A 19,120-nucleotide genomic window follows, 5' to 3' on the forward strand; every position below is an offset into this window, starting at 1 on the left:
ATAAGTTTTACAGAGAAGTGTTCAGACAAAATATGTAGGGTTCAAAAAGATCGATTTACTGATCTTATCAATTTGGACCTTGGGATTAAGATCACATCGATTTTTTTTAAACAGCATATTTTATTTTTGATTTTAGAATCTAAGCTGATGCCAAGAGCTTTTCCAAACACTACAATAAAGTTATTTTTCATAAAGTATTTTTCGAGTTATAAGACTTGAAAATTACAGTACCGCCGGCATTACGCAATATGTGTCCGAGACGCACAATGGTTTGAAATAACGAAAACGTGACAAAAATGATATAAAATTTAAAATTCGAAAATCGGTGTTATTTTATTATATAGATCGACTGCTGAATATATACTTCAATTATAGTTTATGCGAAATTATTTTTATTTTACCTTTGGCCACGTGTAATTTGAAATTGAAATAAAATTTTTTTAGTTCAATTTTTAAGATTTATTTGTGTTATTTGATGGAATTGAAGTGTTTACCTTAATGTTGTAGCACTTTTAAATTTAATCTTTTTATAAACTGTCGATTAAAACAATAAAATACCTGTAAATAATTTCTTCCATTTTCGCCGCCATTTTCATCTCTGACGACTGGTCTACAGGGGAATAACACAAACAAATCGTCTAAAAAATTAAACTAAAAAATTTATAACAACTAACAAATTTCTAACAAATTTCAATTTCAAATTACACGTGGCTAAAGATAAAATAAATATAATTTCGTATAAACTATAATTGAAATGTATATTCAGCTGTAATAAAATAACACCGATTTTCGAATTTTAAATTTTATAGTTTTTGCCACGTTATTTCAAACCACTGTGCGACGAGTAAAACCTCCTAAATGTTGTTCAGAATCATGTCAATTGAAGATTATTTTTCTTTTTCTATTTTCATTTTTGCGTTGAAAATTCATTTTTATGTAAAAATGAAAATAAGAGAAATAATCTCCAATGACATTGATCTTAACGAATGTTATCCAGGACATGATCCTGAATAACATTCAAGAGATTTTAACTATCGGTTGGGCATCTTGCGTAATGCTAATGTCGGCAGTACTGTAACTTTCAAGCATCATAACTCAAAAAGTACTTAATGAAAAAATATTTTCTTGTAACGTTTTGGAAAGTTCTCGACACCAGTTATTAGATTCTAGAATCAAAAGTAGACATTCCAATAATAAAAATCGATGTGACTTTGATCTTGGCGGCGCCACCCAACGTCAAATTGATAAGATCAGTAAATAGATCTTTTGAATAGTTACAAGTCCTACAACTTTTGTCTGAAATACTTTTCTGTAAAACTTATATTTTTCGAGATATTCAGGTGTCCCGACTTTTTTGGGACATCCTATATATTGATTAAGAATCCTTTGAAAAAAAAAACATTATATTTATACATATAAAAATAACTTAACTCAAAGTATCTTGGTAAGTGTGCAAATACAAACTTATATATTTTTAAGTCTTTGTATATTCAACTCAATGTATAGCAATAAATTCTTCTACTTTATACAAGTTTTTGTATTAAAAAAATATATATATATATATTAATTATAAAATATTATAAAATATTAATAAAATTATAAAATATTAATTATAAAAGCTTGAAAATAATTAAAGTTGAGTGATGAATAAATGAACAATTGTTATACTCAAATAGTTTTGTAATATATGTATGTATAGATGATTATAGACGAAAAAGGTTTGTATTGTTCACAATTCTATCTTTTTCTTCTTATAATTTTTCTTGCTTTATGCATACGCACGATGGAGAGAAAGAACAATCCAAATAATCACGCTATATATTTTTCCCATATTCTCCTTCAGTATTTAGTAATTTATTATATCGTTCTTTTATTCCTTTACACAGATGTTTATTTATGATCTCGATGATCGTACGAAACGGTGAACATGTAAACTAGGTATAATTACAAATAATAAAAATAAAAAGCCTCTCACAAGATTTTCGTCCTCCTAAAAACGATCAGCGCTATTAAACTTGTTTTTATATATTTATATATAAAATACATAATAGAGGCTCGCACAGGGTCCATTATCATACTTTTTATATCTATTCTTAAACGGTCGTTTTGTAATATAAGACGAAACCGTTCTTTAATTGTTTTTTTTCTCACCGAACCAGTTAAATAATTACAAAAATCCGTTTCTTGCAACTTCTATGTCTTGTCACAATCTATTATAATACAAGAATCTTTTTTACTTTGTTTCTCTTAAAGACGCATTAAACTTACAATCTTAAGAAATTTACACAGAGGTTTTAACATCATGAATGAAATACAGGTATTATGTACAAATATGTATATATCTTTATATACGTATGTATACGTATATATTAATACATATATATGTATACATATATATATATAAATTTTAATATGATCAGCTTACTCTTTATTTATGTAATGTAGTGGTGTTTCAATAAACTCAATAAATGATAAATGCAATCTACGTTTTTGCGTTTTTTGCGAAGTAGTGAATGTTCGAGAACATAAAATACTTGTCATTACTTAGACACTTTAAATCGTTAGAAATAAAATAAAAATTCACTTTACATATCGAGCTTTCCGATTTAGCCAAATAATAAACAATCCTTTTAATCGATTTTATTTAATTTAAGACTCAGAGAATTAATATCTTTTTAATAGTACCTTTTTTCGCACACATTATACATATAATATAAATAAAAATTCTACAGAAATTTTCCAGAGTAAACTTTGTTTAAAAATAAATGATATTAGAGTCAAAAGACAACTTTGTCATTATGCGTTGCAATGATTATATTACATTTTACACAATAAATTTTGTTTATGTTGCATAATTTTATTCATTTAAATTATGTTCAATTGAGATACTCGAAATGTGATACGTTTGGCAAGAGCTAAGATTTGCCATGAGCATGAAAAAGAAATATAATGCTAATTTCATTCACAGATATCAATAATGAAACTTTTGAATTAAATCAGAAGAAAGAAAAAGAAAAAAGAGGCTATTATGATTATCATATAAAGTATAAGATCGTTAGGCCCTTTAAATTTAAATATCTTAAAGAATATTCGTTTGAAAAAGGAATGCCCATGATATATAAAAGTTTTTGTCTTGGAAATGTAACATCTGAAATCGATCAATTCATTTAAATAATAGTATGATATGAAATCTATTGCCCAATATCAAATTCCACTTTTTTATCGCCAAGAAAAGTAAAAAAAATCATGCTTAAAATTTTTCAGGTCCAATCGATCTTGGCTGTTATTACTTACAAATTATCAACGATTAATTGAAAGCTAAGATATTTGTTAGCAACGATTAATTTGTTGAAAGCTAGGATAAAAACGTAAAATTATTTCATATAAAATACGTGAATCGTCGAATTCAGATCTAATGTTAGTTTTCGAAATCCAAAATGGTGGTATGATCCAATATGGTAAATTAAAGTGGAAAGTAGATGGATTTTATGAAAATATGTATTGAGATTTTTGAGCTTGCTGAATCCAAATATGCTCTTAGAATTTCAAAATTAAATATGGCGAATAGAAAAAAATTAAAATGGGAATATATCCTCACCACCAATTCATTGATTATTTCTAGATTCGGCAAAAAGCGAGAGTGGTAGTGTCTATTCTACTACAATAAAGAAGAAATTATTGATCTTTTTCGGTCCTCGCCATATTGAATTTTGAAATTCTGATATATTTAAATTCAGCGAGTTCAAAAAGAATAAAAATCCTCAGGATAAAAATCGTTTTTCATAAAAATCCATTTACTTTCCACTTTCAATCCTCCATATTGGATTCGCCATTTTGAATTTCCAAAATCGAATATTAGATCTGAATTCTACGATCCCTAAAATTTATATATATATAAAGCAATTTTTAAATATCATAGCTTTCAATAAATCGTTGATTAGACACACACACACACACACACGCGCGCGCGCGCACGCACATACTTCAAACATGATTTTTTCGACTTTTCTTGCTTATAAAAAAGAGAAATTTGAACGTTAAGTTTCATCAAATTCTAAACGAATTTATCAATTTCAAAGATTCCATCTCCACGATAGACTTCCATATATCGTGGACATTTCTTTTTGCTTACTTACTCGAACTTGCTTAGCAATATTATTACTGATTTTGAGGATTCTTTTTTGCAAGATATTTTTGATTAGAAGTCACACGCTAATGACAAAGTTATTTTATAAAATTGTTTAATAACATGTTGCATTATTCAGAGATCGTAAAAAATTGTTCTCCAAGTATCTTGACACATTGCAGAAGTTGAATGGCTAGGAGTCATCGAGCTAAAACTGATCTAAACTAGACGTCGTTAGATTTATGCAGTGATATGAATGTTTTGCTGTAAATGACGAACTCGCTAGCATGTATGTACTGTTATGTCTTACTAATTTCTGTCGATAGTTAGATTAGTTAATAATAAAACAAAGAAAGACGATAATATAGCTATGTAATTGCAATATGCAATTATAAGCAAAACATAAGTTCCTAACAAATACATCTCATAAAAAGGTTTCGTTTTTTTTCTTTATATCCTAGGTCCTTGGTGATTTATGAAAAAAAACATACAATAATTAATAATAGAATAATATAATATTAATTATAATATATTGATTATAATTAACTATAACGTCCATAAAGTATCTTCTTCGTTCTTTTTTTGTACACGTTTACTAAAAACACTTTTTCCACATTTCTTGTTGAGAAAATAAATATTAATATTAAATCTGAAATATCTTCTCTCTCTCTCTCTCTCTCTCTCTCTCTCTCTCTCTCTCTCCCCCTCCCTTCCCCTCTCGCTATAATATTTTCTTTCTCTCATTCATTCATTTGCTCTTTTTCTCTCTTTCATTTCTCATCATACATACAAATACACATTTACTTCCTCTCATTCGCTCACGCACGCACGCACGCACAAACTCATTATCACTTTTACATATTTGACTTAACTGTCTTTGTATTTCACTATAGTTACAGTTTATATCATAATCTAAATTGGCAAAATGATTTGCCTAGTAAGTTTATAGGCCTCTTTTTTCTATATATGGAACATTTATCCTCGGTATCATTCTTCTCTAATTCCAATCCTTCACACCTCACGCACGCACGCACGCACGCACGCACGCATGCACGCACCCATGCATGCATGTATATACATCCATATGGATGTATTAGCACGGCAAGTGACTATAAACTTATGCGCTTCCGCTTCCTTTTCATGTAATTCGAAATAATGTAAGTTGATCGCTGCTCACAAGATTAAAAGAGCTTTTAGAGGCCTGTTTCAAGAGGTCACCTGTGATGACTACTGCTACTCTGGTCGTTCATATCGTAAAGGACTTGTGCGATTGTTCTCGATGATTCGACATTGCTTAATGCCACGCCTGCTAAATGGGGCTCGTACGCTCTAAGATGCCTGCAAATAATTCATGAATAGTTGCCAGACAAATCGCATATGACACAAGATTTAAATAATAAAATAAAACATAGAACAGTGAAACTGCTTACCTTCTACCATGTGTTGAGTATATGACTAGGTTTCTAAGAATGAGAGCTGCCGTTAGGCGAATACTTTTGGTCACTGGACCTTCGTTGTCATCCTGTAAAGTAAAGACACATAGTTGACAATCGATCATGCGTGTTGGTTTTCGCATAGACTGATGACAGTCAACGTGAATGAAATCACTGATCTTTCAAATGCTAAAAAATGCTTTAGTTGCAAAGAGGATCTTGTGAAAAATGCATGGATGTAATACGTATCTCCAAATTGTATGATGTTGTTCTATGAATGCGTTATGATAGTTCGTGTTAATGTGTAAGAAGCGCTGCAATTTCTCAGTGAAGCTGCAGTTCATTTGTCCTGAACAGTCATATATGTCATTCGACGTGTCATGTAATAGATAGCAACGAATCATATTCTTGCACCTTAACCACATTACATCAATATGACAAGGACGCACACATATCATATACAAACATATATCCAAACCTACAGATCTAGCACAACATCTACTTAATAAATAGGAGTTCTGAAGGCTTTTCTGTTGCTCTATTGAAATGAACACTGTGCCAACATCCTCCTAACATGAATATTACAAATTCGACGCATATAAACATAATAAATGCTAGCTAAGAAATATAATATCGAAAAAATAAAAATAAAAAAAGACATGCTACAACATGGTACAACGGCAGGGTAAAACAAATGAAGGGTTCGGGGGAGGATGACATGGTGTGCAAAAAGAGAGAGAATAAAAAAAGCACAAAGAAACGACAGCAGCGGCGGCGCACTGCAGGAGCTGTAGCTGTGTCGTAATTTCCTTTTCAACTCTCAATACAATTTTTACCTGTTCTGGTGGAGAATTTTGCCCAGGTCTGGGGGAAGAAGAGCTTGAAGTGGCTGCAGCGGGCTTGGTTGGCCTTTGCTGCTTCGCCAAGAGAGAACAAGAAATTTCGTTAAATTAACCACTCAAAATCATCAGCAGAATCGAAGACTGTCGGGTGATTTTACAGAATTGACTTTACATCAACAGAATATCAACATGACAGGCAAAAAGATTGTAACATGTGTATTTCGAGATGTGTAATATGTGTATTAAATGCATTATAAGATAATAAATTTGTATCTATGTAGTTCGTACATCTATTATCGGTTTGTTATCGCAGGGAGAAAATTTACCTCAAATTAGATTTACGAGATTTATAGATTTACGAGATTTATAGATTTATGAGACATATAGAATACATGTTGCTTAACTCTGTTTTTTTCATTCAGCTAACGATTTTATCTTCACTTGTAGAGATAAAAATTATTTTTTTATTAAATTGTAATTATTCTACAAATTACTTCTAATATTTTTCAGATCATTTTTTTTATAATCTCGCTAATCTTTTATTTCCAATTAAGTATATTGATTAAAGTTATGTCAAAACATTCATTTAAATATAAATTTAATACATTGTACGCTGCCTTTCCTGTTTAAAAAGCGAGTGTACGCGATTTTTTAGCTAATTGTTTGTTTCTACGTTATTTAATTTTGATAACAAATTTCTTATTAAACATTTAATATCAATTTAATTTTATTTAATATATAAATTGAATAATATTTAAAATACATCTACTAAAAATATAAGAAAACAAATTAATTAAAAATATGATATGAATTTAGACCAATGATAATAAATCTAATTAAATATGAAAATTTCTATATTTGATCAAAGTGGATCTCTTCGTGCTTAAATATTTTCTGTATGAATTAATATATACAATACAAATATGTAATTCTGCAAATTGTGCACCGAAATCTTTTTCAGTCTTGAAACGGAATCGGAAAGAGTAGTAATATTACTTTATTAAATTGATTAGCACAATTTAATATTTTTTTTATGCTAATAAGTACCTTTATAAAAATAATCAAATGTTAATGAGCTTAAAATTTGCGAATAATATATTGCGAAAAATGTTGTTTTAATCAGAGTCTGAACTTAGAACCCTCTTGACTTTCTGAGACGGGTATTATACCAAGTTTTGAAGGGTTGAATTTTTAGAATTATTAATATTCTTATAAAGATGCTTATTATAAAACATTAAATTGCTTGTAAAAAATTAAATTGTAATGTAATAAAATGATATTATTACTTTGGTTCTGCTTGGCATTTGAAGACGAAAAAGATTTCGGCATACAGTTTGCAGCATCAAATATGTGTATATAAATGTATATATAAAACACAAAAAATATTTAAACATTAAGATTCGCTGTAATTAAATAAAAATAATTAATATTTAAAAATATTAATTATCTTTATAATATATGTTAATATACAGAGTCCGGAAAATCGCTCGCAATACTTCGAGAAATGATTTGGAATCAAAAAGAAGGAAAAAGAAACTATAAAAATATAATCCGAAGAAAAAGAAACTATATAAATATAGTCCGAAAATAAATCATTTCCGAGTTATAATCATTTTTATATTTAAATAATTGTAACTTATTTTTCGTAATTACAATCATAATTTATTTCATAAAGTTTTAACATAAATAACTACATTTCAGATTATTTTGTTACCCAGGCATCCTTCTCTTTTTTATTAAAAAATTTTTTTTACTTTACTAGAGAGATGCGGAATATGCCTCCACGTGATACATCCTGAGTAATGCCAAAATAGGCCAAAATATAATTATTTATATTAAAATATGAAATAAATTATAATTGTAATTATGAAAAATAAATTACATAAAAGTTCTTTTTGGATCCCGAATTATTTCCCAAAGTATTGCGGGCGATAAGGGAATCGCCCTATACAAGAGTGGCTCACTTAAATCGATTATTTGGAATATATTTATTTTTGATAATATAAAAAAAATGTTGCAAATGAAAATAGAACGGTTTCTAAGGCGACATATTTTGGTCATGTTTTTTTTTTAGATGGAAGCAAGATATAAAGATCACCTTCACTTTTTTAAATGGAATTGTATAATTTTTTTTACACAATGATTTCTTTAATTATTCTGTACACAAAAGTATTAAGGCAATGATGTAAAAAAAACCAATAGTTTACGAGATATTTTATACTTTATTCCGGCACATATTGACATAAAATGTTAAATAACTCGTAAACTATTAATTTTTTTAATAATCATACCTTAACTTACTTTTATGAACAGAATAATAAAATAAATTAAATGGTGTAAATAAAACACATAATTGCTTTTAAAAAACACGTATACAAAATGGATAATTTTTTAAATAAGCAAATTATTTAACATTTTATGTCAATATGTGCCAGAATAAATGTAAAATATCTCGTAAATTATTAGTTTTTTGATATACCTTAATAATTTTATATGCAGAATAATTAGAGGAATATATTGTGTAAAAAGAATCATATAATATACATTTAAAAAAGTAGAGGTGACCTTCATGTATTTTTGGCGCCTCTACTTAGAAAAAAAACATGACCAAAATACCCTCGAAATCGTTCCATTTTCATTTGAAACTTTTTTTATATTATCAAAAATATGCGATATTCCAGATGGTCGGTTTAAATGAACTATCTTATATATACTATCAGGTATTTTAGACCATCCATACTACCCTTTTATCTTCGCAGAATAAGATTCAATCGTAAAAGTATTCAGACAAAAGTTGTAGAGTTTAAAAAGATCTATTTATTAATCTTATCAGTTTGATCTTAGGTAGTCGCCAAGATCAGATCAAAGATCAAAAAATACATCGTTTTTTTAAAAGGAATACATTACTTTTAATTCCAGAATCTAATAGCGATGTCTAATAGCGATGAATCTAATATCGATGTTAAGAGCTTTTCAAAACGCTATAATAAAGTTATTTTTCAATAAAGTATTTTTCGAGTTATAAAGTATGAAAGTTACAGTACCGCTGGCATTAGCATTATGCAAAGTGTCTGACCGACGGCTAAAAATCTTTTGATAACATTTGACCATGGTTTTGACAAGATCAAAACCATTTCTCTTATTTTCATATCTAAATGAATCTAAAATTTTCATATAAAAATGAATTTTTATTTTATAATTATATTATTATAATTTCTTGAGAAGAGGAATAATATCTTGATTTTGACAATTGTTATCCAGAATATGATCTTGAACAACATTCAAGAGGTTGTAATCGTCGCATCGGTCGGACACCACGCGTAATGCTAATGCTGACGGTACTGTAACTTTTGAGCCTTATAACTCGAAAAGTACTTAATAAAAAAACTTTATTATAGTGTTTTGGAAAGCTCTCAACATCGCCTATTAGATTCTGGAATAAAAAATAGGATGTTCCATTTAAAATAATCAACGTGATCTTGATCTGACCTTGGCGACGCCACCTAAGGTCAAAGTGATAAGATCAATAAATAGATCTTTTTAAACCTTATAACTTTTCTCTGAACACTTTTACGATTGGACCTTATTTTGCGAAGATAAAAGGATGGTACAGGTGGTCTGAAACCAGTACGTTATATAGATATATTTATATCTATATCCATAAATCAGAAAAATAACTCATTAATGAAATTACAGTTACAAGTTACTTTTTTGTACTACATTACTTTTTCTACGGTAACGAGTAACTGTAACTTGTTACTTTTAAAAAGTAACTTTCCATTCCCTGATTAATATATTTATATCAATTATTTTTATACTGTGCCAAAATTGGCATAGTATGTACAAAGTACAAAAGTCCCAAAATTCAAAATACTGTAGTAAAACAGTGTTTGAAAATCAATGGAAAAATCAAGAAAAAATGTTATTTGTAAATTTTTATTTTAAGCAAGTTTCTGAGATAAAAAAAATTTAAATATGGTCAATTACAGATTATGTTTAGATAGTCACCTGTGATTATTAGTGTGCCAAAGTTTCTCAGCAGTTCCTAGTAATATTTGACAATAAAGTATAAAATAAATCAAGTAAAATGACAATAAATAAATTTTGTAAAATCCCCGTACATATTTACATTTTCAGAATTTGTATTTCTTCATGTAGTTAAAGTCTAGATTATCAATTTTAGTGCAAAAGATATACTGTAAGTTAAAATTAATTTAGTAGATGTATCGAAATTTAATTCCATCATATGATAGGGCCAACGTACAATGTATTAATATTAAATACGTGTGGAAAATGCAATAAAATTTAATTCTGTATTCTCAAATAATAGTTTCGGAATTTTAAAACATTAAAAAATTTACCATTAGCTCTTTAGGATTAACGAATTCCAGAGCATGCCGTTTAATAGCATGGAATGCCGCGTTGGGTGCGTATCCAGGATGATGCGGAGTCGGAGGCGTAGACGTAGAGACTTCAGTTTTACCCGTCACTGTTAATTGTTTCCTTCTCATTGACATTGTCTAAGGAGAGAAAAATGTGAATATAAATCTCATGGTATCAAGTATCATTCGATATAATTTTCATTATCCAATAAAAAAATCACGAATAGTAAGATGCAAGATTACTTACGTCCGCGTTACAATGTCTATCATAGAGATGCGTCATTAACGAAAACTTGCGTCTCTTGAGAGCGTCACAACTCGCCCACAGACACAATATTTCCTCACCACCACTCGGACAGTGGGCTTCGCAAACGTGAAGATAAACTTCATGCGGTGTTTTAAATTGTCTAAAATAATTTGAGATATTTTTCATTAAAATTCATAACATCTCATAAATATAACTGTACTTTATTCGACAGCTTTTACAAAATTGTTTAATAAAATTGATTTAAAAAATTTATTTTTGAACTTACCTAAGACAGCCCCGCCACTCGCACAGGTAAGCGTTAGGATCAATTTTAATTGTAATGGTTTTGTTCTCCTGCATTAGCTGTGGCGTCTGCTGTTGCTGCTGTTGTTGGCTTGTAGAGGGTTTCGACTCAGGCTCGGTGGAGGTCGATGAACTTACCGTCTTCACGATCTTGGTAGCAGGTGATGATTTGACAGTAGACACACCATGAGTAGCCGCTGCTTGATGCGGAGTTGTGGGCCTAGTAGGCGGCGGCGTAGACGCCGGAGTAGGCGTCACCACTCTGGACGGCACGCTGGTGGATACTGGAGTTTGTTGGGCCATCGCTGGGATTGTGACAGTCACAGTGTTTGGATTAGTCTGCGCTATCGAGCTGTTGACTATAATGGAGGCTTGCGGGATAGTGGCGGATGTGGGTACAAGAGGTGGCGGAATGTTGCCAAGCGCCGGACTCTGTAGAATCGGACGAGGAACTTGTGTCACGACCACCTGCTGTCCTTGTGGCGTCATTGCCACCATCTTTTGAGGGGTCGGTTGCGCAGTGGCCTGCGGTTGCAATATGATAATTGTCTTAGTACCAGTCCCCTGTTGCTGTGTTGTCTGTGCCACAAGGACGGTTTGCGCTTGACCCTGCACCAAGGCCGTCTGTGGTTGTGCCAATACATAGTTTTGACCAGGTACACCGCCTGATACTACATATTGCAGCTGTCCGCCCGCGCTCTGCTGTAAGAGTACTTGCGGTTGTTGTGAAGGCTGCCTGCCCTTTACCGACGTGGTAGGAATAATCACTTGATTGCTCGACGGGATCGTTTGCTGCACGACTATTTGCCTAGGCGTTGTAACTATAAGTTGTTGCTGTTGTTGCTGAAGCGATGGTGGTTGCGGCTGCGACGCTTGATTCATGCTTGCAATTTGATTGATGAATATATGAGATTCTTCCTTGATGTGTAGAGTCGGTGGCTCCTCTTTCACAAGAACTGGCGTCGTTTCCGTCTTTACATGAAGAGGAGGAGGAAGAGAAGTTGAAGACGCCGTTGCCACTGCCATCGTTGCTGTTGCTGGCATCGCCACCGTCGCCGTCGCTACCATCGATACTGTTGCCGTTGCTGTCGTTATTGCCGATCCTGTTACCGTCACTGTCGTCGGTGTTATCGCCGTCGCTGATGCTTCTTCCTTTATTGTATCCTTGTTAATGTTCATTTGTTCTTCCAAATCGATTTCATCTTCTATGCAGTCTGCTGCCAGAGCAGCATACAAATTCGCCGCAGTGGAAGAAACAGTTACTTTTTCGCTGTCCTTATCGTCATCCTGCTCCTCGGATTTTATACTTGATACCGTAGATTCTGCTGTGGTCGAATCGACCGCTGGATCAGGAGACATTGTGCCATTGGAATACTTTGGCTTTTTGATATCTAGCTCATCTGACTCACTAGCTGATCTCTTGATTCCTCGTGGCGCCTCGATTAGAGTATCCTCGGACACTTCGTTCTGTATAACATTGCCACTCTCTATCTCGGACTTTATTTTCATTTCGGCGGGAGATTCTTTTAATACCTTCTTGATATGATTCTCCACCAAATCCATCTCTTTCTCATTAATTGAATTCTTGCTGAGAACGCCATTCAGAATCGGTTCTTTATCAACCTTCCTCTCGAGCAAGTCCACCAACATCATACTCTGTAATGGCTTGTCTTTCGAGCTCACGCTCGATGAATCTTTGGATGAGCCGTCCTCCTGCGCATCGATATCCATATTGTTGCTTGTCGGCGCGCCGTTAAGTAGAATACCTTCGAAACTTGTCGGCATATTCTCCTCTTCCACTCTGAAGGAACAGTCTCTACTACCACCGATACCGCTGCTCGATGCTAAAGAGTTATTGGTAGAGTCCGAATCTTCGGCGATGGAAGTGCATGTCATGCGTTGATTTGTTTTGTTCAGTGTAGCGGTGGCGAGGTTGACTGTTGTCAAGGGCGGACGACAGACCTTTGCCGGTGAGGATATGTGGTTTTCAGTCGGATTTATCACCGTAGTCGTGGACGTGATAATTTGATTGGTATTATCGTTATCGTTTATCTCAGTCTAGAACATGTGAGATGTTCGAAATAATAAGATATTATACAAGGTTTCGTCAAGCTGTGAACTTGTAAGAGTGATCATTACCTTCTCACAGTTATTAGTGACAACGAATTTGGCCCCATTGAGCCTTTGTATCTTTTTGGCAGGAATGGGTGCGATTGCCGGTTTCTGCTTAGTGTTGATGAGAGTCTTTGGGAGTATTGTGGCCGGAGTGGCCGCGGGTGCAGCGGGCTGTATTATACTCGTCATCTGTTGCTGTAATAATCTCTGTTGTTGTTGACGTTGGGCAACCTAGAAAATATCCGTAATAATATTAATCGGGAATCAAGTTTTTCTCCCATAATACAATGATTGTATCACTTTTCACGCGCTCACAACGATTTTTTATTATATTTATGATAGAATAAATATCAAAAGAACAATCGAATTCACCAATCAAAAACCATGCTGTTGTTAGTATTTGATATTATGAATACTTTTATTTCATTTATATTTCAGAATAATACTTTGTTAAATATTGCTAATGGCTCTTTTATTGTAACATATATATTCGTCAAGAAAGGAAGGAGAGAGGACATTCTCTGGTCTAAATTCGTATTCCAAAAGAACAAAGAAATACATAACAAAGTTTGAATACATCAACCAACACTACATCATAAGCAAACATTTTGACAAGTAGTACTAAAAAAAAAAATAAAATAAATAATCTATTATATATTCCTGCATAGTTATAGCCTGTAATAATTTACTAAAAATAGAAAAGTAGTTTGATGCGAGATTCTTAGAATATAATGTGTGTTATTTCTAATAGATTCTATAATAGATAAGCAAATAAAGTTAAAACTTATCTTTCGTATACAATAAGACAATTACAATTCACATGTATGTGATAATTTATATAGTAGTTCCTCTTTATTTTAGATTACTTACATATGTAATTAATTTTAAACACACTTAATACATTTTTTATTATATATATCCTTCGGATATTGTAATAAATCATAAAAACATTAACAGAACGAAACTCTCAAGATCTCGATTTAGTACTTTCCAGACAAAAATAGAAAAATCTCAAAAAAAGTGAACTACTTATTTTTGTTAATATACAACAATGATACCTGGTTGCTGGTTATTAGCTGATTGGCACTGATGCTGGATGCGATGCTAGCAGTAGTGTTTGTTACGCAGGCAGTAGGGGTAGACACACAAGTCGCAGCAGCACTGGGCATGCAGTCGCTGCTGACTGTTACCTTAGTAGCCAATAGGCTTTTTATTATGGAACTCGACGTAGTGCCACTTCGATTATCTTCTTTAGCAACTACCTGGACACATTGTAACTGTGGCTGCGGTTGCGGCTGCTGCGGCGGCGTTTGGGAGCCGCTTGCTAGTAACGCTTGACTCAGATGCGGATGCGATACTGATACCTAATCGACAAGGAGGCAACATACAAATTTCAACCACCACAGCGAATTACAGCATCGGAAAGTATAGTTCAAGCGTTTACATGAGCACATGCTGCGATATATCTCGTATATTATAGCGTAGCTACTATTTACGCAGTCGGAAGAAGCGTTTGACAAGCGTAAATCACAGACAATATGATTCCTTGGAAATAATTCTAGTCGATATTTTATCGACTATAACCGCAGCAATGATTACGAATAGAAAATATATAATATTTCATCCTACATAAAATTTTATATAATAATAAATAATTTATTAAATAAACTGAAATTTTTCGCAAAAAAAACAAACATTGCTCTTATAATTACTCTACTTATCTACATCTCTCTCATCTATTCTTTCGGCGAATATAGAACGCTAAATTGAGGATTCACGAGACATGCAAAAAGAACTCTCTCACCTCTGTGTTACAAGGAAGTAGCTCTAGCTCGTGTTAAAAGGGAAAACCAACAGTAAGAATAGCATTACGAAGCTACAATACAACCAAAGTGAGAACCAAGGTCATAAACGAGAATGGCAGAGAATGGTATAGAGAGAGAACTAGGATTCGGACCCACCTGACTTTTAGAATCAACCTTGGTCACTGGATTTTGGGACTGACTCGAGGTGTTGTTGGACGGGGGTTTCGGCGGTGCGGACAATTGGGCCTTGAGGATGGGAGACGCGGGAGTGGAGGTCGTTTGCGTCCCGGACGACGCAGCGGGATTATCGACCTGGGGAACGGCCGTGCTATCGGGTGCGGGACTTATATTCTTGACTGTACGCTGTTGAACGGGAAGCACCTTTACTGGAGTAGTGTTGATCGCCGGAATCAGTGATGTATTAGTCGCGACAGCAGCGGTAGTTTGGCTCGGATAAGTGATCGGCGCGGGTGTGGCCCGTACTCGGATGCCTTCGTAATACTGGGTACCGGTATTTTCGCCCTTCAACGGATTCGGCCCCACAATATTGCCGAAAACGGATCTGTACAGACGTTTTCATTATAAAACAAACGTGTATTAATGCAACAAGGATTGTGATAATGATTTATGTCTCGAAGTAATTACCTGACGCATCTGGGAAAATGCAGTGGTGCTATCACGCCTCGTCTACCAATCTTCGTGCAGCAGCCAAGATACTTTTTATACAATTCCTCCTGTTCAATGCGTACACCGGGTGTGAGTTCAAAAGTCGCTTTCACCCAGCCTAGAGCGAATTGTTCGTTCTCTTGAATAATCTGCTGATGCGCATTTTGTTGTTGAATCGCGTTAGCTGTCTCCACTACTTCTAAATAAACAGTGAAGAAACAGAAATGTAGAAAAAAGAAGAATATGCGACTTCATTAAACAAGAAGCGAAAAAAAATTTCAATCACGTACTGTGCGTTGTCGATTTGGTCGAGGTCGCGGCGGGAGTCGTAGGTCGAGAAGATGCTGGACTGGCAGGTGCTGGTGTTGTGGTAATCGTTGCCGGCGTAGACGGAGTGGACGCGGACGCAGTCGTCGTGGCTGGTGTGGCAGGAGAGGCGGGGACAGAACTTTGACCTGTAGTGTTCTGCTGTGCTGCTACTGTCGACACTGTCTCAACAACTCGCATGAGAATACAAGCTTTCGGGCCGTAACTCTGCGCCTCCACAGTGACGAGGGCGACCAACGTATCGATGGCACCGCGGACCCGCGCGACGCTCGTGCATGGTCTCTCACCCAGCGACGTTAAAGCGTACAGACATTCCAAAGTATACACTAAGAGGGCTATGTCACTTAGAGCTAGAAATCTGCAAGCAGACAACGAAATTTCGCATGCTTTGTAACAACGCAACGTATTAAAAATACTCACGATCGTTATCAATAGTATTGATAAAAGATATCGTAATTGTGTAAGTTTTCAGAAAATTACTAAATATTACAATTATTTGTATACAACAGTTTTCTTATTGAATTTTAGATTGAAACAAAAAAATTTGCTTTTAACATAACACAAACTTTTATTTTTAATGAAACATCTTTTATATACATGATTTGATTTTTATTTTTATTTTTTATATGAAAAAATATCACAAAATATTTGCCCAAAATATTCAATCTTTACAATCTTTTTCATTAGGAACTACATTTTATGATTTGTTTCAATTAACAGAAATCTCTAAAAATTAATTGATTTCTGCCGAAAAAGATTATATAAATATACATATACATATAATATACACTTGCCTGCATATAAGTTCATATACATTGTCTGCCAGACCAAATGTGACAATTTCTTCGTTACTATCTTGTTGACTAATCTTGTTGAGCACCTCCAGACAGGATATAACAATAAACCTGTCCTGGGACTCAATTCCCTTAGCCACACACGTTAGGACAACGTTCGTTATCCTCTCGCCAGCTTCCTTTAAAATAACTTCGTTCGCTATGTTTCCTAGTATGTCGAAGCCGAGCTGATGCAAATTGCTCCACCTCGCTCTCACGCACAGCAGCACGAATCGCAGGAAACACCGGTTCCTGCCTAATACCGTCGCGTTCTCTGGCGTAAAGCTAAGATTCCGTAGGATCGAGGCGATTTGCAGCACGCGTTGCCCGTACGGATCCTGTGTACCTAATGTCCGACCGACGCAAAACAGATCCTTGTCTTCCTCCTCGAACTTGATAGAATTCTGATTCTGATCTTTTAGATTCTCGTCCGAGTGCAAGACAAGTAAATCTAGCCGTGGGCAATCTGGAAGTATCTGCAATATACATAACAAATAGTATTTAGGTCCATGAGAACAAGAAAAAAATCAAATTTCTTAGAGTTCATATTATGTCATTGGTAATGAAGAGGCTCTAAATTAAGTCCGATTTTTACACTATTTACTAAAATTTTGTAAAAAGTTTTCGAAACTAGAAGACTTTTATTTAAAATTCCAAGTAAAATTAGAAAATTTTTAAATGAAACTTTAAAAGTAATACAAAAATGAACTGTATATTATAAATTGATGCACAAAAAAATTATGTTGTATTAACATAATTTAGTAGACAGCAAACTAAATAAAACTAATTTTGTTAATTCGATGACAATTATTAATCAAAACATTATTAATCAAATAAATAATATTTTATTAAAACAAGAGTATACCATATTTATTTCATTAATATTAGGAGTATGATTTAATTTTGAGAGTTTTGTGAGATAGTATTAATGTCAGTGAAGACATTCCAATTATAGCTATTATTTCTTAATGTTTTAATATTATTCCATGATATTTAGTCGTTAAAAGACACAGTAAAGATCATGTTTATTATATCATTTTAAAAATGGAACTTCCTAAAGAGCGTTTTCGACATTACTTTTGTTTTTTAATCAAAAGAAAACGATGAAGGTCAAACTTGGGAAGGTGGAACTTTGATAGAAACTTATGATGATATTACTCCATCAATTAAGACATGTAAATATTTGTTCTATCGATTCAAAAGAGGTGATTTTAATGTTAACGATAAAAGCTAGAAAATGTAGATTTGCAAGCATTATTGGATGAGAATCCAGCACAATCCACGTCAGAATTTGCCAGAAAATTAAATGTTGATCGTACAACAGTTATTAAACATTTACGTGATGTTTAAATAAATCAGTTTTTTGAGAAAAAATCCTCGAAACTAAATTACTTTCTAATACTATTATTGAATTGACATGTAAATTAATTATTTTGTAATTAAACCAGTGCTGTTAATATCACATTATTTTTTTCCATATAGAAAACAAGAATTCCACAAACTATATCTTTTCTGTTTCCATAAAACGTATAGGATAGACAGATTCTTATTGGCTCTGATTTTTTTTATTTTTTTATTATATAAGATGGAGAAGATGATCTACTACAATATAGTATTAAGTAAATTATTTATTCTGTTCTATTGTGTACTATATCTCCTACTGTTATCGTGATTTTTTTTTTAAACTCGCGAGATACACAAGAATATACATAAATGCACGCGGATGCTATACTTATTATTAATCGATATTGACATTTTGTATTATCAAGAAAATATTGATCAAAGAAATAATGTTTTCTGAAAGAGATAAAAGAAGTTCCACAAATCTTATTGAAATTGAATTGGTAGAAAATTTGATACATTGTAAATCTTGTCCTGATAAAAAATCTCCACAGACATGATTCTCTATAATGAACTGTTTGATTTCTATGAAGCGTAACATTTCAAAACGGGCTAATTCTACAATATTTTCTTTTACATTTAATTAACATTTAATTAATTTTATTTTCAACGTAGGTATGATATACTCTTACGTATTATT

At 32.8% G+C, this 19,120-nt stretch overlaps 1 protein-coding gene across 1 annotated transcript in view; it reads right to left on the reverse strand.

The window, feature by feature from the left end:
• Window positions 1-5,340: 5,340 nt before the first annotated feature.
• Window positions 5,341-19,120, reverse strand: part of LOC105622957 (AT-rich interactive domain-containing protein 2) — a 115,533-nt gene continuing 101,753 nt past the window's right edge. The window contains exons 6-17 of the mRNA XM_012204363.1: window positions 17,041-17,555; window positions 16,210-16,604; window positions 15,899-16,118; window positions 15,410-15,815; window positions 14,507-14,812; window positions 13,473-13,679; window positions 11,317-13,391; window positions 11,031-11,190; window positions 10,763-10,921; window positions 6,396-6,476; window positions 5,557-5,648; window positions 5,341-5,464 (exon numbers count right to left, since the gene is read on the reverse strand). Coding sequence (XP_012059753.1) covers window positions 5,341-5,464; window positions 5,557-5,648; window positions 6,396-6,476; window positions 10,763-10,921; window positions 11,031-11,190; window positions 11,317-13,391; window positions 13,473-13,679; window positions 14,507-14,812; window positions 15,410-15,815; window positions 15,899-16,118; window positions 16,210-16,604; window positions 17,041-17,555 — 4,740 coding nt within the window. The remainder of the gene's footprint in view (window positions 5,465-5,556; window positions 5,649-6,395; window positions 6,477-10,762; window positions 10,922-11,030; window positions 11,191-11,316; window positions 13,392-13,472; window positions 13,680-14,506; window positions 14,813-15,409; window positions 15,816-15,898; window positions 16,119-16,209; window positions 16,605-17,040; window positions 17,556-19,120) is intronic.

The sequence above is a fragment of the Atta cephalotes genome (assembly GCF_000143395.1).
Source record: "Atta cephalotes unplaced genomic scaffold scaffold00051, whole genome shotgun sequence".
Classification (NCBI taxonomy): Eukaryota; Metazoa; Arthropoda; class Insecta; order Hymenoptera; family Formicidae; genus Atta; species Atta cephalotes.